Source organism: Strigops habroptila, chromosome 8 (genome assembly GCF_004027225.2).
Source record: "Strigops habroptila isolate Jane chromosome 8, bStrHab1.2.pri, whole genome shotgun sequence".
Taxonomy (NCBI): domain Eukaryota; kingdom Metazoa; phylum Chordata; class Aves; order Psittaciformes; family Psittacidae; genus Strigops; species Strigops habroptila.
In genome coordinates, this window is record NC_044284.2 from 50317291 (window position 1) to 50343738 (window position 26448).

The 26448-nt window shown below is 37.3% G+C and overlaps 1 protein-coding gene across 3 annotated transcripts in view; it reads left to right on the forward strand.

Moving 5' to 3' along the window:
* PIGK (phosphatidylinositol glycan anchor biosynthesis class K) overlaps positions 1-26448 on the forward strand; it is a 92448-nt gene that overhangs the window by 23266 nt on the left and 42734 nt on the right. For all 3 annotated transcript variants that reach the window (XM_030494057.1, XM_030494058.1, XM_030494059.1), the window contains exon 10: positions 23546-23621. In XM_030494057.1, the coding sequence (XP_030349917.1) occupies positions 23546-23621 (76 nt within the window). The remainder of the gene's footprint in view (positions 1-23545; positions 23622-26448) is intronic.

The window sequence follows — 26448 nt, forward strand, 5'->3', positions numbered from 1 at the left end:
GAGGTAGAAAAACTGGGTGCAAAGAGCTGCAAACAGGCAGCTTGAAGCAGTATTATGGGACTGTTAGGTCTTTGGAATTTAGTGGCCAAGCATGCGTTAGAATTCTTTATGCCCCAGAAATGAATCTGGGCCCATAACTATTCAGTCTCTGGGGCTCAAGCAACATTACTGTTTGTGGGGTTTTTTTCTTTTTTTTTTTTAATATGGTATTAAGGCATATGCAAATGCTCTTAGTCTTTCCCTGTTCTGATATTGTGAAAAAGCTTACACTTGTTTGTTGAGTGCCTGAGGGATTACCTTCCAGATGGTCAGCGATTTCTGCTACTGCAAATTCATGTCTTGTCCAAAGCTGTGTGGGGGGAAAGGGGCATTCTGCTTTCACAACACATTTGTACAACTGATGGCTAAAAGACCAGAAAATGATTTCTCTCTGCATCTCGCAGGTCTCAAGTCTTGTGTTTGTGGACAAAAGCTCTTGTCATAAATTTATTGCTTAAATTCAAGTCTTTGAAGCCCTATTTTTGTTTTTTTTTGTAAGCTGCATGATGGTCTGGAAGATAGTAAGATTATTTCTGAAGGCTCTGCTACACTCAGAAGTTATGCTTCGTAGTGCTTCATGCTAAGGACCCTTGTACTTCAGCAAAAAAGTGAAATGTGGCTTGTGAGAGAAGAGCAGAACTCCAAAAAAGCACTGCATTACTGCTATGTATCTTTTTATTCTGTCCAGTTAGGTGTTTGAATGGACTAGTGTAGATTTCTGGCAACAGTAGAGCAAGGAAGTCACAGTTGCATCAAAGAATGGAAAGTAAAATAGAAGTGACTACAAAAGGTGTTTCTGATGACATAAAAAAGTGGATTTACACATGGCTTGCTGAACAATGTTTAATTGTTTAATGTTTAATTAATATTCCTTTACAAAATAACATTGTTTTATGTGCTTGGTCAGTATCAGAAATCTGTAGAAATTGCGGGAGGGGAAATAACAGATGCTGAATATGTCTACCAAAGTGCCCAAGCTACTGCTAAGATTACTGTATAAAATTTGCATGACAGCAGAGTATTACGTATGTGGTAAGATTGACCTTTGGGGAAAAGAAAGTAATTCTGTAAACAGAAGACTTAGTACAAAATGGGATTTATTGAGCATTTTTGCAGGCAGGGGACCATGATTGCACGAAAGGTTAGTACTGGTGAACACCAAGAGAAACTCACAAGAAGTAATGAAGCACAGTAAAGTGTTTTGCATCTCCTGAAGTAGAGAAAGGGGGGGGGAAAAAAAAAAGAAAATTGGGATACAAAGGGAGTTCAGGGGTTGGATATGTCATAGTGTCTTTTGAATCCTAGTAAGCTTAATTCTGTTGGCTCCAATTACGGTTTAGAGATTTCTGGGGTTTCAAGGGAATATAGTAGCAACTGTGGATGTTCAGCTTTCATAGAATGGTGACAGCCCATCTCCGTTGTGCCAGTTACTGTTAAAAAAGCCAGACTAATTTGGCCACAACTTTGCATGATACTGAAAAAGAACTAAAAAGCATGAACTTAGTCATCAGCCTAGAGGTCAGATCTAACTTGGAACATAAAGACGGCCAGAATTTATCTTTCATGAAATGAACTGGTAATTCTATTGTATGTATATGTGTAGAGGTGTGTTCATGTTTTGTAATACAGCACCAGAATTTAATACCACTGAAAGCAGTATATTTGCGTAAGTGGGACAAACATATTTTTATTGCCAAATGAAATTACTAGGTTTTTATATAACCAAACTATATTTATGTTTCTTATGGATGTGGGAATGGTTCAAATCATTGGACTTCCAAAAAAAAAAAAAAAGTTGAACCACCAGTTCTGTTTAGGGAATTCCACTTTTGCTTGTATGTATATATGGAATTATATAGCACAGAGTTACCTGAATAGCATTCTGGTGACTGGCAGGAATGAGGATTTCGAAGCAAGTTTGGAGAGGGGAGAGTATATCACCCTCCCACCCTGCTGAGTGTTCAGGCATGAATCACTCAATCCAGTAGTTCCCAAGAGAAGGCAAGACCACAGTGGAGGCTAGGATTTCTTTTCCTGTGGGGAAAGGAATAAATGTTGAGTGTTGGTATTCACAGTTGCTTTAGAATAAGTTACTTGAATTATATGATAGCTATTTTAAGTTTCTATTCCTACCGGTTAGAAAAAAATGGCTGCTGAAGTCTAGCTGACATGCAGATTTGTTCCAATACTAAAGGGAATGGTTGATCAGAAACTGAAATGATTAACAATGTTGCACTTTCCTCCTACTGATGGAGTTTTAATTTTGCAGTGGTACTTCCTGTGTAATTCTCTGTGTAGTTGCTATGTAAAAAATAAAATAAAAAAAAAAATCAATTCTGCAGGGACCAGATGCAGAGAGAAAAAAGACTGAATAATACTGGCCATGTATTGGTACATTTTTAGTTCCTCCACCAATCTTTCAGAATAATCTTCAATGGATTATAATCTCTAAATTGATGGTATGTTTTCACTCTTTTTATGTTTCTTATCTCAATATTTAAAAAAAATGTATATTAGATAATGGGTTTTTCAGTGAGGAGTGGTAAATGACAGACGTTTGGATTTATACAGTTTCAGAAGGTGTGTGGAAGGTTATTTTGTACAAATGGGCTACCTTTCGTACTTTGCAAGGAGTTTGAATTCACATTTAGCATGAAGGAATATGAGCACCCCTGTCAAATTAACCATTACTGAAAGTGGTTTTGCTGGCCTGGGATGTTGCATGTTCTTTGGCCAAAGCTGGGCTCATTTATTCTGTTTACAAACCTGCTATCAGAGTGAGCCACTAAAATGCATATCCCATGTTACGTATCCATACCATAGCTGGTCCCCTGTAGTTTGTTAGTCTGTTGAATTTGTACTCTGCTGGCATAGCAGAGCCTGCTGCCCTCACTTGGAGGGAGATCAACTGCAAGGAGAGAACAGATGGTCTTTCTGCTCTTCACTGAGAGCACTGTATCATGGAGGGAGCAGAGTTAATCTGTGGCTAGGACGTGCTGGCCGGTGGCTGACAGTGTCCTCCTGGACAGCATGACTTGCTTTTCAGTTTGTGCAGACCCCATATGGGCTCTTAGAAGGACAGGAGGGCTGGGGCTGCCTGGTGCCAGTATGTTTTCCCCATGGCTGCCTTCCTGGAACTGCAGTCCAGGGCAATGGTTTTGCTGGCAGAAGCTTTCCCAAACTAGGGACAAATCTGCCTTGCAGATTATACATCTGAATTTCCTCCTGAGCAGCACAGCGTTCTGAAGGATAGAAATGGTTAGATTTTTCTGTGCAGTCAGAAAGATTACGTAAGTGTAAACTGCGTGAAAGTAGCAGATAAGAGTATGTTTTTCGTATAGTTGCACAGTGTGGGGTAGTGCGTATAATATTATAATTGTATTAAATAATTCAAATGAGATAAAAATCAGAAAGGGTTACTTGTATTCTTGGATGATTTCTGTGCCTGTGTTACCTGCAAGTGAGATGTGTTGCCATAGGCATGCTTCAGCCACTCTAAAATTTCAGTAATATTTTTCTGTTTGAAATAGTAGGACAAAAGTTACATCTCTACATATTTAGCAATTTATGACTCATTTTAGTTTGGGAAAGTATAAGGAACCCTGTAGTTACTGTAAGGTTTATCTCAATTTAACTGTAACATAATATTTAAGCTTCATAGTTCCCCACTGACTAGTATTTTTTTTTTTCTATTGGTTACTTAAGAGTCTGAACCATGACTTCCTTCTAGAATAGAATAGGAATGAAGACTTCTTGCTGTAGGTCTAAATTTTATCTGGGGAATTGGAGCAGAACAGCCACTAAGTGAAACTGCTCTAAATCTCAGCCATAGAGGACATAACCTCCGTTTCTTCCTTAGCTGTCAAATAGAGTGCCCTAGTTCCTTTTTCCTCTGTATATGGTTTCCCTCTGATACAGTTTTTACGAATAGGTACTTTATTACAAAATATTCTGAGCTGACTTCTATCTTATTAGATGCTTAGGAGCTTTACGAATGTCTTTATAAAAGTATATGGTGTATCTGTAAAATGGATAAATCTGAACTCTGCTGTAATGTTTTAAAACTGGAAACTGTGTATGCTCACAAAAAATGTGGTTAGATGGAACATTGTCCTTAAAACACAGTATTTCTGCGTGGCTTGCAAATCTAATAGCACTATTGAAAAATGTTAGACTGTGCATTAATCTTTGTGTTTATAAAGTAGTTTAGGAAGGGCAGGAGAAAGTATTACGCCAGCTGTGGCAGGAAGATTTTGCACGCCATAGATTTAAAGGTTCACATCAATGGTCGCTCTAAATATTTTATACTAATAATGATTGTATTTTAAGTAACATGTATTTGTCTGTTCAGTTACTAATGAGTAAACATCTAGAAAGCACCATGAAAATTTCTGCAGTTGCTGACATTCTGGGGGATGCTTCCAGCAGCATTGGTGGATGTTGAAATGTTATGAGGAGGGACATGCTTCCAGTTAGGTGATGGAGTGTGGAGGGAAAAAAATGTACTGGCAGTGTCCATATTCTGCAGAGGGCTTTCATTATTGGTCACAGAATTCTTGTTGTATTGCACTATCAGGGTTTTCTGCAAACGTAATTATTTCTTGAACACTGTGAGAAAGTATACATGAGTCATTTGGTAATTATGAGCCAAATTATGACTGTTCTTAATTTCAGCTAATAGTGAATATAAAGCATTTAAAATTACAATGCAGTTCTTAAAAGATTATCGTTATCACTATAGAATTCTGTGTACACATACGTGAGTTTTATGGTTGGTAATAATAGATGCAAGAGATGCCTTGGAATAATAGCAGTTAATAGTGGGACATGGAATTTATTTATGGTAGTACATCACCCATGAGGTACTTAGTTGCATTTTTAGATATCCTAGATAATTGTTTCTTAATGGTTTCTAACTGTTTCTTTCTACTTTCTCTGGATGTAAAATGAAGTCCTTTACAAGACACATTGAGACTGGGTGGGGAAAAAAAAAAAAAGAGGGAGGGGAGTTAATTTTACATGTCAATGATTATATCATAAAATGCATCTATGGAACAGACCTAATCTCTATGCAGCTGTTGCCTATATCTGGCTGTGAGCATAAGAGAAAGCTGTAGAAACTGTGGCTGATACAGATATCATTAGAAAGGAGATCCTACCTACTGAAGAAATCCCTCCATCTTTTAAAGTGCCAAATGAATATGCAACCTGCACATGGTAACAAACTGAAGACTCAGTAAAGCTAGTGTAATATATATTGAAACAGGGAATAATTAATGTGTTAATGCATTTCGTGCCTACTGTGCTCATCTAGTAATCAGATTATTTTGCTAAATGTAATCGGAATTGTGCAGAAGAGTAATTATATAATAAAGCTGACTTCACCATAAATTTGAAAAGAAACAAAATCGCTGAAATGGAGCAAATTGTACATTATTTATTCTCCCTGGTAATTGTCCTTGTAAAACAAAAGAGTAATTTTTAGGTATGCTTCTTTTCATACTGAATTGAAAAAAGAAATAAGTTAATAGGAGAGGAGGGAATCAGGAAATCAGTATAGCCAGAAATAGCAGCAATATACATGTTGGTAGTCTACTGAAGTCAAAAACCATAACGTGTTTCTGGTTATAAAACCTGAAAGCAAGGAAAATTTCCATATCCATGACATATGACAAGAAAGCGAATTATTATTGTTGAGGCAAATGGATATTGAATGCAACCCATCCCTAAACAAAGTAATGCAAAATTATTCTCAGGGCTGAATTCTACAAAACAGGAATTTTCTTAGTTTGTAAAGCCTTTCATTTTTCGCTCACATTACTGATACTGCTTAAGAGGATGACAGTATTAAAGGTGAATTAATTTTACCAGAGGTTATTTCAATAGCCAACTCTACTGAACTGGACCAAACTGTCTCCAGCATGGCCCTGCATATACACATTCCAGAGTAAAGTTAGGGGCCAGAGTCAGGTAACCATGTTCAAGTAGAACTTTAGTCCAGGAATGCTACTTTTGGTCCTTATTTAGTGCGTGAAGTAGGTAATCTGTTTGTTGCTAATAGCTTGGTGTGGATTTATGGATTTAATGCTCAATCCTGTGTGTTCAATGAATTTTGTGTAATTGTTTAATCAGCTCAGTCTGACTGAATCTCTATGCTTGAGATACTTTTTTGTGAGTGAGGTGGTAAGTATTCTTGAGAGGAGCTTCCTATCCGGAGCAGAAAAAGATGACGTTGTCCTGTGGAAAATACCAAGTGAGCATCTCCTTTGCATTAATTCAAGGAAAAGCAAAACTTCAAGAACAAATCTGCATTGAATATTTTAGCCTTAAACTTCAATATTCTTGGAAAAATAGATTTAAAATAGAATCTTAGTGCAGAGTGTTTGGAAATGACTCAAGCCTTTGCACATGCTTCATCTGTTTGTTGGCATATGGAGCTTGTTTCCTGTAGGTTATAGACCAACTTGGTAACAGACTATGTGCTAATCTTAAGAAATATTTTATTGAAGTGACCAGAAGTATTTCTGGTCTGTGACAGGGAGATTTGATCTGATGTTAATCTACAGTGGTAGTGCAGAAAATAACTCAGTTCCCATTTTATTTAGTTGTGTCTTTTGTTCCTTAGGCATTACTGTTTTTAAAAGTTGCTCTATCTTATACTGGCATGTTAATTAGTATATTGTACCTGAATAATATTCAGATTAAAAGAAAGGTACTCAGACATTTTAAACCCAAATAAACAAAACCCCCAAAAACTCCTGCTTCAATTGCTAGTTTCCAGAATTTAGCACAACTTGTCGTTTTTCTAGTTACTACTGTGAAATACAAGGATTCTCATCTAGTACAGTATAGAGCACCTTAGTCAAGGAACTATTGTTATAGAGCAGATAAGATTAAAAAAAGTCATTGGGTTTGATGAAAACCTGCATGAACAGTGGGGAAAAAAGCCAAAGTTGCCATAGCAACCACCAGTGCTTTAGAGGGAAGCAAAGTAAAATGAGGAGAAATGTAACAGAAAAACGAGGGCCATTTCATAGAGCATTAAAAATAAAAATGACATTTTAAGGCAAATATAATTAACACTCAGTTTTTATCACTTAGAGATCCCTGATAAGCAGCAGTTTATCTTTAAAATAAAAATACGAAGACCACTCACTATTAATAAGTTTTAGTGTTGGAGTCCTTTAGACCCTATTAAAGAGATACTTTCATGAATTTGGTGAAAAATGAGTGAAAGTTTGATGAAGTTAGGTTTATTTTTCTTCCTTATTTTTTTCTCTGTAGGCAGTTTTCTGAGTAACTGCAATCTTAACCTGTGTGATAGAATAGGCTGTGAAAATGCCATTAGTGGTATAAACACGATCAAAAGTCTTCCTAATAAACGTGGTCCCACAGTGGGAATACTCTGAGTTCTTTGTGGGGTGGTACGTTGGGTCAAATGACTGTGCAGCGCTCCTTTCAGTAGAGGAGCAACAAGGCAGCTTTACAATTCTTGGACATCAGAACTTCAAGAAAGAGCAGTGTTGAACCTGTGTTCTGCTGTCAATGATTAATTTAAAGGCTGAGCTTTGGTACTTTTTGTTCTTTTTTTTTTTTTTTTTTCCCCTATTTTTTTGAATGGAGTTAGCATTCTGCAATGAGTTGGTACTGGATATGAAGTCTAATGTTTTGCCTATATATTGATTCACAGTTGTGCAGAATTAGATTTTATGTGGGTGAGCATCAAATGTACATGGGATAAAATTGCAAGTATCATTTGTTTTCTACTAACTATGCAGCTGTTAAGCCTTAAATTTAATTCTTGTCCTCATGGAGCAAAATGGCTCATGTTGGAACCTTAAGCAAAGCAGCAAACTATGAAAAATGCAGTTTAATGTTCTATCCTGAAAGAGCGCTTTGTGTGAGTATCGAAACAATCTTAAAAGTTTGAGTACAAGAGGGGAAACGAAAAACACTTTATCCCTTCTTTAAAATCCAGTCTGACTCGCTTCTTGCCTTCTCTTCAAAGGACTGTGTTGGTGTCTGCGTGGTTGCAGTACAGTTAAACTCCAATGTTAGAATATGATTCTGTCATTTAGTAGTAGATAGTACTTAACTGTCCTAGACAGTACCGCAGCCTGGGGCTTTGGATACATGTCAGTGCAGTTGTTACTTGTCTGTTCCTTCAGAAAAAATATGCTTTGTTTCTGAATAAACAGATTTTATAAAACCATTGTGAAATGAAAATGTTTTCTTCTCTTCTCTTATATGGAACTTACAGAAGGATAAAAAGCTTTGCATTATTCCCCAGTCTTCCTGGGAATCCAAATGAAATATTTATGATGAGTTCCTTATTGTAAAGTAGGCATAGTATTTTTTTCTCTTCTGATATCGCATGAGTTACAAATTACGTGTCTATATTGAAGTGAGAATTAAAACTGATTAAGCTGAAATAATGAAATAACAAATGCTGTGAAAAAGAAAGGTGGTATGAATTTCTGTAAATGCTCAAGGACCCTACTCTGGAAACTTCAGATGGGAGATCTAGAAGCACTTTGGTGCTGATCTGTTGTTTATTTAATTGCCCTCATCTAAAAAACGTTCTGTAGTTTCTGTGTAGCATGATTTCTGCTCCAGATTAAATGCAGCAGACTTCTTAACTATAGTATGTAAATTTTTCCTTAAGAATAACTGTGAGAAAAATGTATTCTGGATCAGTTCAGTGTTTAAATCAAGTCATAAATGGCATATTTAATGAATTCTTGTCTATTATCAGGTTGGGGGTTGACTTGAGAAAAGAACTTTTCCAGTGTGGCTGGACTTCACGTAGTAAAGTTTTGTGCTGGGGAACTGCATTATAAATCAGTCAGCTAATAAACACAAACTGGAGTGGAGCAACTATTTCAAAGACAGCGCAGGTGCTTGTTCCTGCTGCAGTTGGACTTTATCACTGGTGGTTGCAGCTCCCTAAGGAACCCTTTTACCTGCAGACAGAGCCCCTTGTGCTGTGTGTCTTCCTCTGCCAGGGGTGTGATCCTAAAGTCCTGTGGAAATCTTCCAAATCCCAGTGTGCAGCCTTGCTATCACATAACAATTCTGTTAGGACTGCTGAGATTATGTATGGTATGCTCTGAAAAAGTACTGTTGGCAATTACTGCAGATTAGAAACTCAGAAACGTTACACTGGGAAACTGTTTTCTATATCTCTGTGAAGTTCGTGCAGAACTTAATATAAGCAAAATAGTTATTATTTCCTATCTTTTTAGTGCTGTGACTTTATAGATGTGTGGAAATGAGAAGTGTAGTGCTATTAGTGGGTCGTGCAGGCTTGAAATATTGAGTGTGTTGCGAGAAAATGTGCTATGTCACAAGGTAGGAACACGACTCAGCTCTGACTGTTTTGGTAGATTAAACTAAACCCCACTAGATGGTGCAATCAAATAAATCACCTTGCAAAATACTTCTCTCCACATGAATAAATTTGGGGAAAGGGTGTCTTTCACTAAATTGAAATATAGTCTTTGGGCTTTTTTATTTGTTAATATGTACAATAATTGTTAAAATTTAACATTTAACTGTCCTAGACTGCTCTTTGCACATACAAGAAAAAAGTGCATTATGGTTTTGGCTTAGACTTGGATATCTGCCTTTCTTAGGGTATGGGTTGGTGTCATGATGCTGTATGCATAGCTGGGGTGGTGGCTCACAGAGGAAGTAGCAGAGGACTCCCACTGTGTTTCGCTGTGCTATCAGAAGTGGCTGCTGTGAAATAATATCCTTCCTGGGGGCTTACTGAGGCATTTTCAGACTTAACATCCACATCTGCTTGGAGAATTCTCTGTCAGGATCTCTGTTGTGACTGTTTATCCTCTGCCAGTTTCACTTGGGATTTGCTTACCTTTACAGCACTATTGTGTACATACAATCAAAACTAATTATGAGAAAAATGGATTTCAAACAGTAAGTTACTGTAGTGTACTGTCACTTTACTGTCCCGAATGGAGTGAATAAGGTTCCAGTAGAAAATAATGTTTGAAATATAATGTATGCAGTTGGTCTGGAAGGGTTAATGTGGCATGTGAGTGGTTTTATTATGTTTTGTTTAAAAAACCTGCAAACAAGCCAACCAGAAAACCACAAAATAAAACCTTAAACCTGGAAACATTCCTTCATTGTGCTCCTGGAGGTGATTATAATGTAACGTTAGCAGTTTGTGTTGCACTGGCTATAGCATTGTCTAGAATTCAGACTAAATCTTCCAATAGCTCATATTTTAACTGTTTTTTCTATTCCTCCTTCTCCTCCACTCCACTGAAAAGACCTGTTGCATAATAGTGGTTTTTATTAGAGACGTGCTGCCTGGTAGTTGGTCAGTGTCTTTTTATAGGTATAAGATCAGCAGCAAAAGTATTTGAGTAACAAAACCCCCCAAATTCTTGAGATAAGTAGAAATTCCTGGGGTCTTCCAATTATGGAGAGCCATCAGCGCTATCATTTTACTGTCATAAATCATATTTTACCAGAGTTTGGCTGTCCAGTGGACCCCAGGCTGCCAACTCCTCTGGGAAGGCGATGGCACCATGGCTCTGCCGTGAGACTGAGGAAACCCCTGCCTGGGCTAAAGGGCGAGTGCTGCAGTGAAAATGTAGTCAGCTGCTTAGCAGTCAGCTTGAGATAGTAAGTCGTCTTATTGCTGTTTCCCCCAATATATCTGTCTTTCAGGCCTTTCTCTCTCAATGAATATTACCACGTTTCAGTCCAGGACTCTGTAACAAGACAATAACTGCAGTCACTAAGCAGCTCTCTAGTGAAGGTTTGGTACTTTACAGTGCAGTATATTTACTGAAATGGAAATTCTTCATTTCAGTGTGACTCATGTATTCATTGGTGGGGATGGGTGTGTTTTCCACATTCATCCTAGTCTTGATAAATACAGCAGAAGCAGGTTTTTTGTTTGGTTTTGTTTGTTTGTTTGTTTTGATGGGCTTTTGGAAATAAGGCAGGGAAACATTAAAGTATAAAAAGCCTGTGCCCATGAAATCTCAGTTGACCAGCAGCCATAAAGAATGCATATACTAGCTACAAATAGTCAACACATACTCTTGAGTTTTACAATAAGATTTTGTTAGAATGTATAGCCTCGATAGGGTAGACATAGAAAAATTGCTGCAGAGTTATTAGGCTTCAAATGCAGAAAGAAAGTATTTTTTTTCTTAGTTTCCTTGGGTAGAGGTCTAGCATACTTGATTGCCATCATATACTTTTGGTTATCATTAACTCCAAAATCAGAGTAGAATTATATGATGGTCCAAGTAGAAGGGCTTCACAGTGTGTATACTGAAATACTTTGGTATTCCTGCTGAAAAAAAAAAGTGGTGCCTGTTGTTTTGGTTATTTATATTGCAGTGCTGTGTGGGAGTCCCACTCATGAATGAAGATCTCCTGTAGCTGAGCAATGAACATACCTGAAAGATAGATACATCTCTGCTGCCACGGTGCTTACATTCAAAGTACTCTAACAATTTTGGTGACAGTGTGTTGAACATTCATGAAAACATGAGAGAAAATGGATGATTTAGGAATTAAGTTTGTTTTCCACAAAAACATTTAAAATATGAAGTTAAAAGGTGCAGGACAATGTAAACTCTTCACTAGACTTCATGTGGTTGATAATACGTGCCACGCAAAATTTTATGGAAAGAAATCATCTTTTGGCTATTACATGTTTTCATGCTTCCCTCACTTTGAATTTTTTTCTTGAGCATGTTACAGTGCAGTTGGAGTTCTTCCATTGTTTCTATAACTGTTAGTTATTCCATATGCAGGTAGCAAAAGAGAAATCTGGCCTCATTATCTGTATTAAATGCACCAAGACACTTAATTCTTGCCTGGGTTTCATAGTTGCGTTTTATGTCTATGTGTATACAAAGACACATGCGTATTTTTATATAGGATTGTGAAGAATCTTAGCAGGATTGGAGATTTTGTGCTTTTATGTAAGGTGTATTGAGAGCCTGAAGTTCTAAAGCTGAGTGACAGATTGGCATTGTGATGTTTTCTGCTTTATGCAGTCTCTTGCTGGCTGTATGTACTGATAATGTATACTTAACATTCAGATTTACTGGTAAAATGTTCTGTAGCCTGGAAACATTTGCAAGAAGTTACTTTTAAATAATGGAAGAACCTACCACTGGAATGAGATAAAGACTGAGATTAGGTTAATAATACTAGGGCTTCAATCTTAGTTAAAATTGCAGATAATTTTTATGTAAACCTTTACATTTGTTAAAAAAACCCAAGCAAAACAAAAAAACCAAACCCATGAACAATCCTCTGACAAAACAGTCGATATTATTTCTGTGTGTTGTTTTTGAAAGTAAAGCCAGATCAACCCATTTAATGTATATACTCTACTGCCGTAAGACAGTCTTAGAAAGTAATAGTTTAAGTTTGGGCATGTTCTGACTGAATACTGAAGGTTTAATTTTAAAAATGGAAGTCCTATTTTCAAAAATAACTATTTAATATTAGTCTTTGATAGACATTTTTTGTTAGCAGAATAATTCTACTAATTCATAAATTATTTTTACTGTGGGCAAGGTCCAACCCATATAGGTGTTCTTGAAAAATGCACTTCCTAATTTTTCAGGAACTGAACATTTCATAGAAGTAGCTTTTGCGTTATTACATTATAAAGAAGATCTCTGATTGCTTAAACATTGCTTAGCATTTACCATGTTGATGATTAAGATGGTGTAGAATTTATATCAACATAGGTAAGGAAATAACCTGAAACTAATATGAAAAACCTTTTCCATGTTAAATGGTTTTATCTCTTTACTCTTGCAATAAGACAAATAAAATACTACAGAGAATTTAAGGTAACTGAGAAGGAAGGGTGGGGAGGGACATGTCCATAGCCCTCAGAGCTGCTTCTGTTCCTGCTTTAGCCTTGTCCCTTGGAGACTGCAGAGAGAAAGGGAGCTGATAGCTTGTGGCATGCTCTGAGCTACTGCATCTGTCCCTTCCCAGCAAGAAGAGAGTGAAATAATTGTAAATCGGAACTTGGCAAGTGTCCAAGATGCCAGACCTTGTGTCAAGTATTTGGATTAGAAACCACCTTGGAACATTAGAAATCTGGCTTGTCCAGCCTACTTTTTATCTTAGGAACCAGGAATAACTTGCAAATCCACATATGTCTTGTACAGGCATAGCTGGGAGATGCTGGAACTACCACAGCACAGAATTAGGTGGAAGAAGACACTGTGTCTCTCTCTGTCCCACAGACCTCAGGCCTAGTGGTTTGCCTGGATAGGCAGGAGAATTCCCAATTGTATGCCTGTGGGGAGCTTGGCAAGTGGTGTGCCATGTACTTCACCCAGGAAAGTATGACTTGCTGCCACTGCTTTTTTTCCTGGGAGCTGATCACTAAAATCATTCAGGCTTAAAGGCTGTGATGTTTGTAAAGTCACTGAATTTAACATAGGGCATGCAGTGGTCTGTGGTGGACAGGAGATGAGTCCTTTCTGGTCCTAATACTATAAAATAAGTGGGGACAAAAAGGCAGACTATAGAATACCAATATGAAGAGAAAGGATGACTGTTTTACAGGGTCAAATATTAATAGATTCACTGTTCAACATCAGCCGACTCAGTAAACTGCAGTACCTTGGCCTCAGAATATAATCTGGCTAAGTGTTTGTATTTGAACTTGAGGTTTCATCTGCCATTAACAAGAACAAAAAAAAACCCAGAATACAGACAAAAAAGTGCACAAGTCATCTATAAATAACAGAAAATCATGGTCCAGAGGATAATAAGACTGATAAACTCAAGAGCTGCATACATTCTGTGCAGCTTTCTGTGAAGAAATGTCCTCCGAACGCGCTTAGCAATATAATGTTACCTAGATACATGCACTGACAGGAGATCTAAAGCATTTACTGGTAGCTGACTGGAATGCTACTCGTTCTGTCTACTGCGGTCGCTCAGCTTAGGGCTGTTAGGGTTGGCTACAGAGAGGAACAGTATTGGTGAAAGAAGGGAAAGCAGTTGGTTAAGTTTTGTGGTATAGTGTTTTGCAGTTCTTGGTGTATCTTAGTTGTCACATTTATGGAAATGTGTTACTAATCATGTTGTATCGAAAAAGATAAAATGCAACATCTAGTGTTCAGGGGAGCCTTGAGTGCACAGTAAACCATTTCGCAAAAGCCCAGAACTGCAATTTTTATGATTAATTTTCTGAGTGCTGAGGGTATAGCATGTTTCTTTCCAGAAAAGCTGCGTCTATTATTGGTACCAATATATGCTCTTTTATACACTTGTGGAAAGAAGTTCAGTTAGTGTGTTTTCTTGATACTTCATTTCAGTAGGGGCTGAAAGCTGACAGGCTGATTAGCAGCCTTGCTGTAAAGGATCTGGAGGCAGTGGTGGACATCAAGTTGAATATGAACCAGCAGAGTGCTGTCATCATCAGTAAGACAAGCTGCCTCCTGAGCTACATGAGGAAGAATATGATTAGCAGATTGAGCAATATTGTTATTATTTCTATTTGTTGCTGGTGAAGCCACACCTGAAATAGTGTCTGGCTTTTGGCCTTCCCTTTCAAGAAAGATGACGAGACAGTAGAGGGGGGTTGCTAAGATGGTCAGAGCCTAGGCACACATCCTGTGAGAGGTGGTTGAGAGATCTGGGCTTGCTTCGCCTTGAGAAGAGAGGAAATGTAGACTGCAACTGTTTGTAATGGAGATGGTTACGGTAAACTCGTCTTTTGGTGACAAGGGCATTGGCTGTAGGTTGTGGCTTGGGAGGTCTGGGCTGTACATTAAGAGAAGTGGTTTTGCAAAGAGGGTAAAGTAGCACTAAAGCATGTTGCGCAGAGAGATTGTGGAAGTTTTGAAGACTCAGCTAGACAAAGCCATTGCTGACCTGATCTAGTGTTGGGAGGTTGAACCGAATGATCTCTGAAAGCCCCTTAGAAAACAACACGTCTTTATTTCTGTGTAGTTAGCTATATTGATTAACTGGAGTAAGGGGCAAAAAAGTGAAGTAGGAAGCTTGAAATGGGGAGGTAAGGTAGAAGGTCTGAAGACAGTGTTGGGTAGAGAACAGGCATTGCCACTGCTACTTTGACAGATTCTTATACTGAACTATACAGTCTCATGAGAAATTATAGCTGGATGGTACATTATGTGACTCATGAACTGAAAAAATAGAAATATATCCAGTAGGCGTCGAAATATTGGGACTTAAAATGTGTGTATTACAGGGTATTTAGAAGGTGCTTGTTGAAAAGCATAACAATATAAACAAATGCAAGTATTGTTTAATTTGAACATATACAGGAAGGAACGGTGGTATTCAACAAACTATGAACTTTGCTGTAAAGACTCTGTGTGGCCACTGAATAATGGAATTGCTATCCTGGCACATTTCCATGTTAATTCTTTGTTTTAAAAACATCTTCCTGCTGATTTTTCTGGCTTTCTGTGCGCTGGCAGGTGGTGTTGAATTGGTCTACATAAAGATTGGGCACTACTGATAAACTTTCAGTTATGAAAAATGAACAAGCTTGCTTTATCCATCTAAAAATATAATTCTAACAGGTACTAGTAGTAGTATTTAAACTGCATGTGTGATGTGGTGGCAGGGGAGGGTTTGGTCTTTCTGTGAAATTCAATCATGGGTTTCCAAACTACTAGTCATAAAGCAATAATAATCTGTGGGTTTTTTAACCACTCTTTTAAACATTTCCCATGCAATTAGGAAGAACAAGGTTCAAGGAGGAAATTTGCAGCCACAGTTACTAGATAGAGCACATAACCAGTTCAAACTAGATTGAACGTTTGCTGGTTCGATGTAGGTGGCAATGTTCTTTTCTGGCTGGTTTGGACCATCAGTAGAGGCTTCCCTGATGGTTGCTGGCCTTGTCCCATGCTGAACATGCCCCGAGTTTGGGAATTTTGATGGAGACACTTGTTCTTTTTTTTTTTTTTTTGCCCCAAACCCTGGCTGGGAATAAATTAACATTAAGCAATGAGTACCTACTTTTACCTATGGACGTAGGATTTTCAATGATAGAGGAGAGACTTAGCTGGTCTTTTTATCTCCATTTTTTTGATTAGCATTTTGTGCTTCAGCAGCAGCATCATGTTGAAGTTTAATTCAAAAGAGGTTTTCTAATTTACCTCAAATGTGGAATATTTGAGATAACAAAATGAAGCCCTACAGGTCATGTGTTTTCCAGTAGCAGCAAAGTCAGTTCTGCTTACTTAAGCTAATGTTCTTTTTAATTCCTTTCCTGTGTCTTGTCTAAGTATAAAAATAGAAGGAAGAACAGAGTCCCTTCAGCAACTACACATATTTTGACAAAAGTCATTGCTAGAGAAGAGCAAAGACACAATATTGGTCAACCTGTGTTAAAACACGGTATAGACTTCTATCACCTCTTTTTAGGATCTTGGGATGGTTAAAAATATGTGGCTTGACAAAGGTTAATCACACAAAATTCTTTAGATAAGAAATTGTGTGTGGATCACAGAAAGGCAGAGGAAACACTTGTTACCCTCTAGTTTTATCCAGTTTATGACCAACAGATTATAACTTAATGTGTCTGGCAGACTCTGGGAACACCAGCAGGCCTGTTTATGATCGGGTCCAACAGAAATCACTGTGCATTAAGAGAGTGAAGGTATTTTTTTTTTTTTAAACTCCAGGAATAAGTCTGTACAACTAGTTTGGGTCAAAATCTTTCACATTTATTTGAAAAGAACAGATTACGGAAAGTATTTTCTAAATCACAAAATACTTTGCTGCTTTATTCTGCAGGAATATCTCTCTGTAAAGGCCAGCAGACAGAAGTAAAATATTTTTTCTTTTCAGTGTAAGTCAGTAACTTGCTTTTTCAGATAATCATAGATCTGATTGCGTCTGACGTTGATTTAGTTTGTAATTTTTGCCTTCAATTTATATATTTTACTTTATCTCCATATTATGTTGTTAAATTTTGTGCAGTCTTCTTTTCAAGCTATCTTTCATAGTGTACCACTTGCTGCATTAGGTTCTGTAAGCATCATGAAGTGGAGGTCACAGCATTGGCGGACCAGAGAATCTTGGTGTGCTTGGCCGTACATGTGAAATGCCTGCTTGTTTGTACTGTAGACATAGCTCCTCTTCTCCTCGTCTTTGAATAATCTGTTACCCGTTCAAAGTCATGACTTTCAGACTCCACAGCAGTGAACTGCAAAAGATGCACATTAGCATTCTGTTAGTGTCCTCCAAGGTCTCCCAAGGTAAGCTGCCAGCTGTCCGGGTTACCAAAGCTCAGTACTATGGTAATAAATAAAGTTGGTTGCATTGTTAGGTATATCAGGTTTTTAGAGCGGAACACCCACAGTCACCCGAGCAAAGGTTGCAGTAACAAAGTGTACACAAATGCTTTCTTAAGTAGCCAAAAGACTTGGTTTGACCATTTAACTGAAGAAAGTGATGCCATGAAGTAGATGTTGTGAGGAAGTTCCCTGGAATGATTATGCTCTTGAGTGTTTGTGTCTCCTCTTTGTGAGTATCCATGTGGTAAACAAGCTTATAAGCAAATCTTGCATTCCCTTAAAAAGATAATAAAAAATGATTGATTAGCACACTTTCTGGGGAAGAGCAAAGTTAACCATGATCTCATTTTCAAGCACTGGCATTTTCCATATACATTAATGCTTCTGTTGTTTAAACATACCCTATTCTTTAACATGTGTACATGTGTAAAGTCAGGATTTAGCAGATAGATGAAGTACCTGGCATTAATCCAAGGTCTAATTCTTAATCTTCTGTAGTATGGATATGGTAGATAAATTTTTCAATGGCCAATTTTTAAAACTATTCACTCAAACCCGACATAGCTCATTTCAGCCTCTCTTTAATAGGAAACCTAATAAATTTTTGTGATGTGGTGTATAAAGCTCTGGTATTTTGTTTTGTTTTTATTGCCAGATGTAAGTGTGTTCGTGTATTTATAGTCAATAAAGCTATCAGCACTATATACAGATGTTGGTTAATAATTTAAATCTTTTTGTCTGGGGTGTCTGATTTAGGCATGGTCACATGCTTTGGTCACATACTGACTGTCCAATTCATTGCAGTACTTCTGCTTTCAAGCCACTTCTAGAAGTGGGACAATCCATTTCAGTATTTTCGTTTATACTGTTGAGAGGTTATGTGTCAAACAAACCAGGCTATGCTTTAGGAGCAGTGTGAGTTGTGTACATCTACAGCAAATAAAGAAGGTAATCAAACACCTTTTTCCATAATGCATTTTTGTCTCTCATATCCGCTTCTTTGTTCATACTCTTGACTTTGATTTCATGTAGTTTCCAAGAGAGGTGATTATGTATTAGGACTTATCATCAAGGAACAATAGCTTCAAAGAGGTGCAGTGTTACCTGTGTATGGGTCATATGCATGAAAGAATGTGTGACTGTCCAAACCATCAAATGTAGAGATTGTATAGGAAGGAAGAAACACTGGCCTTAGTCCCGTCGCCTCATATATTAGTAAATGTTTATATTTGCCAGGTTTTATGGCTTGTCCTGTTATCTAGACCTTTCTCTCTCAAAGTGTCTTAACAGCCCATTTCTGCCTTGAGCAAACCAGTTAGTGATCACGTTGCTCTTTTTTCCCTGTATTTTTGTAATACTGAGGTAAAATATATCTTTGCCCTAAAGCCACTGCAGCTATTCTGTGTAGCAGACCGTAGGCTGCGTTAGCACTTGTGGCAAAATGTGCCACCTCTTGATGCTAGGGATTTATTTTTCTTTAGCACACGTTGATGCGCTCAGGATTCTTCCCGTAAAAGCGAGCATGCAAATATAAATAACAAATAAGATTTTTCACTAAATATCTTGACACATTTTACTGGATTTAGATTCACTTTCCACAGTTTGTTTCATGCTTACTTTCCTTCATCTAAGAGCAGTCACAGTGGCGGTATAAAAATAACTTTTAAATTGAATTTTTCAAGATTCTCCTTTTCTGCTATCTCTTAGTGCTTCCCACTTCTCTTCTGATTTTATATTTCTTTCTAGTCTTCTCCCTGAAAATCAAGATCTCCTTATGCTTTGCATTACCAGCTGTCAGGCGTGATGCTGTATATGCTGATACTCTGCTGTGTTAGCTTGCTTTGGCACTGTTGGCAGCACTCTGCTGTCATGCTCAATTGAGACAGAAAGAACCATGTCTTACTGGAAAATTAATTCATGAAAAATGACTTTTGTTTTTGTACTAGAATTGTTTTGAAAGGAATTAAACATACAAAGAAATGCATATTACAACAAATTAGCCCTTAATTTTATAAAACTTCAAGTGTCAAATATCAAAGAACTAAACAGGCCAACTAATTTTGTGAAATTACAACCTCAAATTGCTCACGTGATTTGAACAGAAATTCCATCAGCTGAGTTTTTTTGTTTGTATTGTATTTGTGGGCTTTTTTTCCTTACATACCTGGTTTTGAGCTAAACAGAATATACCCCAGGCATCTGGAGATTATCTCTGGGAGAAGAGTAGTAACCAATTTACTTGCATCCCTGTATGAAAGGAAGAGGCAAGGTCAGGATGATTGTTAAAGGAGATGGTCTTTCTCCTGACCTGTTCTCTTCCTCCACCGTGCAAGAGAGGAGGAAGTAGAGCATCCTCTTCTGGGTTGATGTTTTTCTCCTCTCTTGTCATGGCCTTCCTGTCCCTTATGCTTTTTAGAAGAGGAGTGCCTTTTGCAGGTAATCCTGCCAGTCTAGGAGGCCCAGTGTTAGTGGGCTACTAGTCTTAGAGCTAATGTAAAATGAAATAGCGGTTTTGCGGCAAGTTTCTTTCTTCTGGGTACTAACTGCCCTGACTGTGGCTTTTCTTTGATCTTCTTGCAAAACTGACCAAGCTAACCAGTGTAGGCAGAATATGAGGCTGCTTCTGTGCTTGTAAATTAGACAGACAGACTGACTTGCAGGCATATATGATGTTTAATTGTTATCATGGTCCCTGATACTATTTTGGCTCATGCCAACTAGCGCTTTCCTGGACAATGTTTATGCGAGGTTCAGGGAATAACACATGCCGTCAGTACCCAGTTTTGGATGCAGCCCTCATTTTGGGGGAGAGAATTCAGCCATGTAGTTGTGAGCTATGTCATGTTGCTTGACCTTACTGGCAGCAAAGCTATCTCTGTTCTTAAAGACTATTCAAAGTAGAACCTCTGTGCCCACTTGCAAGGGATTTTAGGCTCCGGTAGCTGTTTCTGGCCTTTCCTCAGGACAGACAAATCTTGACTTTACTCCTGGTTTTAGAGCTTTCAGGATGGATGCTGCTTCCTTTTGTATGCAGTGTTTCATCCTTTGTTACAGGATAGCAATTTCTTGTTTCATCATCCAGTTTTCACCTTTATAAAAAGGAATGACTGTCCAACAGGTTTTGTTGGTAAGATAAAAGAAGCAAAGACGTGTAGAGGAAGTTGCCTTATGTCTGTTACACAAATGTTTAGACCAGTAAACCAGTGCTTGCTCTGAGAAAGAAAACGGGATCTGTAGGGCCTCATAGTAATAATTCTCTTCAGAGGAGCTTATACTGCTTGTATCTGCTAAAATGGGTACTGAAAGTGCTATGGCTTACTGACATGGTTACACAAATAGAACTTAGCATGCTGGACATTTTGAAACACTTCAGAACATTTTCCAGACTGACTATAGTAAGTTCTTGAAAACTGAGGACTGGAAGGTACCTCTGTTCAATTTGTGTCACAGGTATCATCACTTGATAGGAAAATTAGAAAGATTATTGATACACTGCTTTATCAAACCTGCTAGCTCAAGTTAATGACTTGCTCCAGGTGGAGAATATAATCAGGGAACATTTTGTACAGCCTTTTTTTTGTCAAAAGCTTTGAGCTCCCATGCTTTAATTTATGCAGTTTCATATAAAAGGCTGAGATACATGCTCATCCACTTGAGGAGGCTTAGCTGCAGGAGAGAAGAATCAAAACTCTGTTTTGTAGACTTGACAGCTAGTGCATCACTGAGTACATATACAAGAAGTTCATGGCATTTAAGCAAAGATTTTGAGAGAACAGTTGTGAACTTTTCTTCCGTACTACCTGTGTGCATGTGTGTATGTATGTTATTGTGGGGGTATATATATGTAGATATGTGCATGTATATATATTATAATGTGCACCTGTGTAATCTATATCTTACAATGTATATATAAAATATAGTGTAGTTCACTTGATTTGTTTTTTTCAGAAAGTAAATTAGAAAGAAATAAGAAAGTCTTTATTGATGTTGAAAGGCTCTTACCAGCCTAATTTCAATTTAAATCTAATTACTTTAAAATACATGTTTATGTTATTCTCCCCTCTTTATTTTTCTAGTAAAGCTTCCTAAGGCTCAAAATTATCTGGATAATTTTCTCTATCTTTTTTAATCCTTTGACATTTGAAGAAAGGTCTTTTTTTTCTGCAAGTGGCAAGGAGGGTGTTTGAATATGCAAGGGAATGCTGACTCTGTCTAGACAGAAGACATTGCCAAATGTACAAAGTCCTTGATAGAACAGACAAGCCTTTTTTTTTTTTTTTTTTTCCCCCTGCTAACACTCAGTTTACAGTAATTTTAGCTGTTACTCGCAGCTTCAAGTATTTAATTTTGGGATTTGAGATACTGGTTTCTTTTTTCCAGATTTGCAGTCTTTCCAAATTTGCAGATTTTCCAGTCTTTACAGTCTATGAAGACTGTAGATGTAAGTGTTCAGGATAATTGATGAATATGTTGTTCTGTGTACAGAGGTTTCATATGTACAACTATGGCTAAGAAATGGGTTTATGTAGCTGGTATCCATAAATCAAGGTGTGTCAGCTGTTGGGCTCCCAGTAGAACAGAAGTAATCTCAAATTCACACTGGCTGTGGTATGTTTGCCAGTCAGCACTCCACAAATGGTAGAAAGTAGAAAGGAAACGAGTGGAAAGGTTCTTTCTGCACACTGCAGTGGAGTTGCTGAGCTCACTGTAAGTTCTGACAGTTGTGTTGGACAGTATCAGAAGTGTATTTCATGTTGCAAGTACAAATTCATCATTGCCATAATAGTCCAAAACCCCTCTTTCACTAAACCAGCTTGAGTAATTCAGAGCTTGCTTTCTTAATTTTTCTTAAGCACATTAAATGGTTCTAGACGGGCTATCACTATGATCTTTGAATTATTGCCGTATTTCTTTCTTTCTTTCTCCACTTTTAAATTTCTTACACAGTAAGACTTTCATACTCTGTTAATTGCAAATTTCTGGGTATTTAGGCTTTTATTTGGAGCTTAACAGCATTGCAAACCATGACAGAAATTCACAAATGGAAAAGGGAAGAGATGTCCATTTCTTGTCCTTTCTTTTACCACAGCCTGTTGACTCTCAATGCAGAGGCTAAACCTGTAGTTTCTGTCTCTTACCTGGCAACTGGTCTGCAGGTAGATTAACCCAGCAAATGTGTATCATTTTTAGACTAGAATGGGTATAAGGTAGTAATTTGAACCTGGGAAATAATGTCTTGGCTACAGTTTTTGCCTGAAAGTAATTCTTCAACTTTAGAGAAAGGCCTTGTTTTCTTGTAGGATTCTTTTTTCTCCCCTTCATTTCTTGTCATATTACTCAAATTCCTATATTCAGAACTCTTCCGAAACATTGAGGAATGGCTGATGAAAACCTCGAATGATACTTCAGAAACGTAGCACGTGCTGTGCAGTTTCAGTAGATGAAAGCAGTATTCTTGAAGGGTTTAAAACATGCTTTCATATTAATTTACTATCATTTAAATATTCTTTTAAGAGACTGCTTATGGATTCTGAATTTTTAGTTGCAACTACAGTTTATTCGGAGTTTAAAGGGATATGATGCTGCTTCTTTGTGAAGTATTCTACTCTTCTTGTTCATGTTGGTTTTTTGGCTTTTTTGAAACCAGTAGCAGACACTACTTACTGTGCTGGCAAAGGCACAAATGTTTGTGGTGTTGAACTTCTATTACTTCTATCAGCTGAACGCTGATGTGCGCTTGCAACAAAAATGGGAGATGGTGAAGAATCCCTCTTGCCTTTTGAGATGGTCATATTTGAATTATGGTGACACGATTGAGTGAAGCAGCTTGTGTTGTTAACAGTGCTGAATCTGCTCTGTAAACGCATGGGGATTTCAATCCAGCTTTCACCAGCACTTTGTTCACCTAAAACTAAATGGATAGGTTTTCTTAGGTTTCTGCTGGTAAATTTGTGGTTCATGTGCTTCAGTCAGGGAAAACTCCACAGTTACACTAATTTCTGTTTACTAAAAATCTTGTCTTTCACTCAACTTTGTAAGAAATTAAGGTCTTAAAATACACTTTTTCTTCATCTTAAGCAAAATATTATCCCAGATACTACATTTTTAAAAGTAACGTACCTGAAACTCTGAAATTTCAGTAATTTAATTTGGTAAATAGTGAACTAACTTCCATTTTAACTTCTATTTCTGCCCAGGCTGCCAAAGGATGAGCTGGCAAGAGAACCACGAAAATATGCTGAACAGCTTCCTGTAGCTCGAATAATACACCAGGTATGTCTTTCTATTTTCAATATTTTTTTTGAGAATAAACAGCATTGTAATACTTAAGCTGCTTTTCTAGGTCACACAGAATCAATGTCCTCATGCTGTAAGTATGTAAAAACAATATACTCTTTCTCAGTTGACAACTGTTAGATTATAAAAGTCTTATTCTGAACATGGCAGTGAAAAGATGTTTGCTGTATAACATAGTTAACACTTCAGAGGTTGCTGTTAAAATTGCTGTCTATCTACTGATAGAAAAAAAAATCCATTAATTTCTTTGAATTTTCATCTTAAACTCAATCATATTCCCATTCCTGAAAAAGCAGCCAAAGTATAGAGTCATTATTGTGGAATAACTGTCATGACGACTTGAGTAGGGAAAACAATCTCTCCTCCTAATGCAGTTCTGAATTGGCACTATTTCTGACTGTAGCAGTGTCATCCTACTTTCTGCTTTCCACAGGGTTGGTTGGTTGGTTGGTTTGTTTTTGTTTTGCACAAAAAAAACCCCCAGAGATTGAGATTTTGCCTAGATTGTGCCTTCTAACTCTGTCTTTATTTAAAATCATAGAATGGTTAGCGTTGGAAGGGACCTTAAGGATAATCAGGTAAAAAAATGAGCGGTGATGTGGACATCTGAGCTGGGATTGAATAGAAGGCTACAGTTTTTATTATAGCATGTCTTTTGGTTTTGGTGGTTTTTTTTGTTTTTTTTTTTTTTTTTTTTTTTTTTGGTTTTTTTTTTTGTTTTTTTTTTTTTTTTGTTTTTTTTTTTGTTTTTTTTTTTTTTTTTTCTTTTTGTCTCAATTTATGGCAAGGAGGAGGAAGAAATCTTTTCTGTGCAGAAGGTTCTATGCTCCATTCTTGCCTTTTTCTCAAAGTTCAAGGGGTGATTATCAATCCATCTTGCTGGTGGGTTAGAAGCCCAGCCTGCATTCACAAGTCTTCTCATTCTTTGCTATTAGCCACAATGAGCTCTGCCTATTTTCTGGAAACACTCGTGGCCAAATAACATACATAAAATTTGTGATACACTTTAGAACAAGAGTGTTGAGACTTAGCATCTCCCTTCCTAATGATGCTTTAAAAGAAGCAAAAAGACCTACTCTATTGCAGTCACTTGGAATTTTCTTAAAAAAAAAAAAAAAAAAAAAAAAATTATTTTTTAGCTTTGTAGATATGAGTCCCAGTTAGGGACAGGTAACTATAGCTTTCCAAAGTCAGGACTGCATAGGTCAGATTACCATTTTCTTAATGGTACCTTGACAGTGTGGTATTCTTCAGGTAATCAGGTGTACTCTGTAAGTTGGGGAAGATAATGAAAGTTCATCAGGGGAGACAAAATGGTACAGTTCATTCTCACTGCCTTGAGATAAAGAAAACTTCCAACTTGAAAACTGGGACTTGGTGTTGGTCAAGGTAACAATGAGCCAGATAGACAATGTTCGATAAAGCTGTAGTTTCAGACTGAGCTGGTTTTGAATGCTTAAAGATTATCAGGAACAAATAAAAGTCCACCAAATGTCAAAGTTGCTGACAATATCCTATAAGTATTAATTATTATTGTAGAGCTTTCTGGATACCTTTGTCAATCAAGTGTTTTTAAGCACTTGAGTTGCACACTGCAGGCAGTGCTGGTTTTACCTTAAAGGAAACATAAGCTTTATTTTAAAACTTTAAAGTGTACAAGTCTTTTCTGCGAGATGTAAACACAAGGGATTAAAAAACTTCTGGCTGAAATCTGCACTGCTGGGAAGAATCTCTGATGTGTTCAGAACATGGAAGATTGGAAATCAGGACCAGTTTGTATGTCAGGAACTCCCTGGTGTTGTCAGAGCTTCAAATGACCCAAGAGCCTGCAAATGTCACATTTAAAATTCTGTCTTCATGCCTGACTCTCAGCATAAATGAATTAAACAGCAGAGCAGGCAGCCAGTCAATATGTTCTTAACAGTGAGAGTGAGCAATGAAACAGTTTGAGAGTTGTTTGGAATCAGTAAATAGAAAGTGCACGGATTGGCTCACCTAGAGGAAAATCTCAAATAGGAAACAGAATTAACCTTTAAGATGGCTGACCAGATGAAATGTCATAGTAATATTTTTAGTACATTAGGTGGGTAATAACCACAGAGGGTTCATTTGGCTGCTGTGTGTGTTACACTGCAATAGAATATTGCACTGTGGAAAGGCAAAAGCTTGGTTTTTATGTACTTTTACCTATTTGCTGTAACAGATTCACTGGTAGTAGAGAGCTGTAGTCTGCTCAAGGCAGCAGAACAGACCCAACAGAATTGCAGACAACCTTGATGTAGAGAAATAGAATAAAATGTCCATTGTTTAACTGTCTTGTCAAGAAGTCAGACATCATGCTCTGGTTTTGAATGGTGTACATGCCCTTTCAAGCTTCTAGGAGCTACAGTCAGCTAAGTATACTCTGCACTGGTGTCCTGGTGAATTAGTACAGCATATGTCATTTCTGAGGGACCTGTGGCGATTGGGACATGTAAGGCCCATGTTAAGTTTTTAAGAACAAATAATTTTTACTTTAAGAAAAAAGAAAGAAAACACAAGAAATAAAAAATAACATGAGTAAAACCAGTGAATAGTATTTGTGGTATTATGATGCTCCATCCAAATAAATAATCAATGTGTTTCAGTGTGGGCATTGTTGTTGGCTCTGTATCAGATTAAGATTTCTCTCATGTTAACCCGTGTTTTGTTTACCTCTAGGCAGAAATAAAAACATAAATATATGTTAAAATTTCACAGTGGTAGACAGGCATCCTAAATCAGTATAATGCCAAAGTACATTTTAATTGTATTTGTTAGCCAG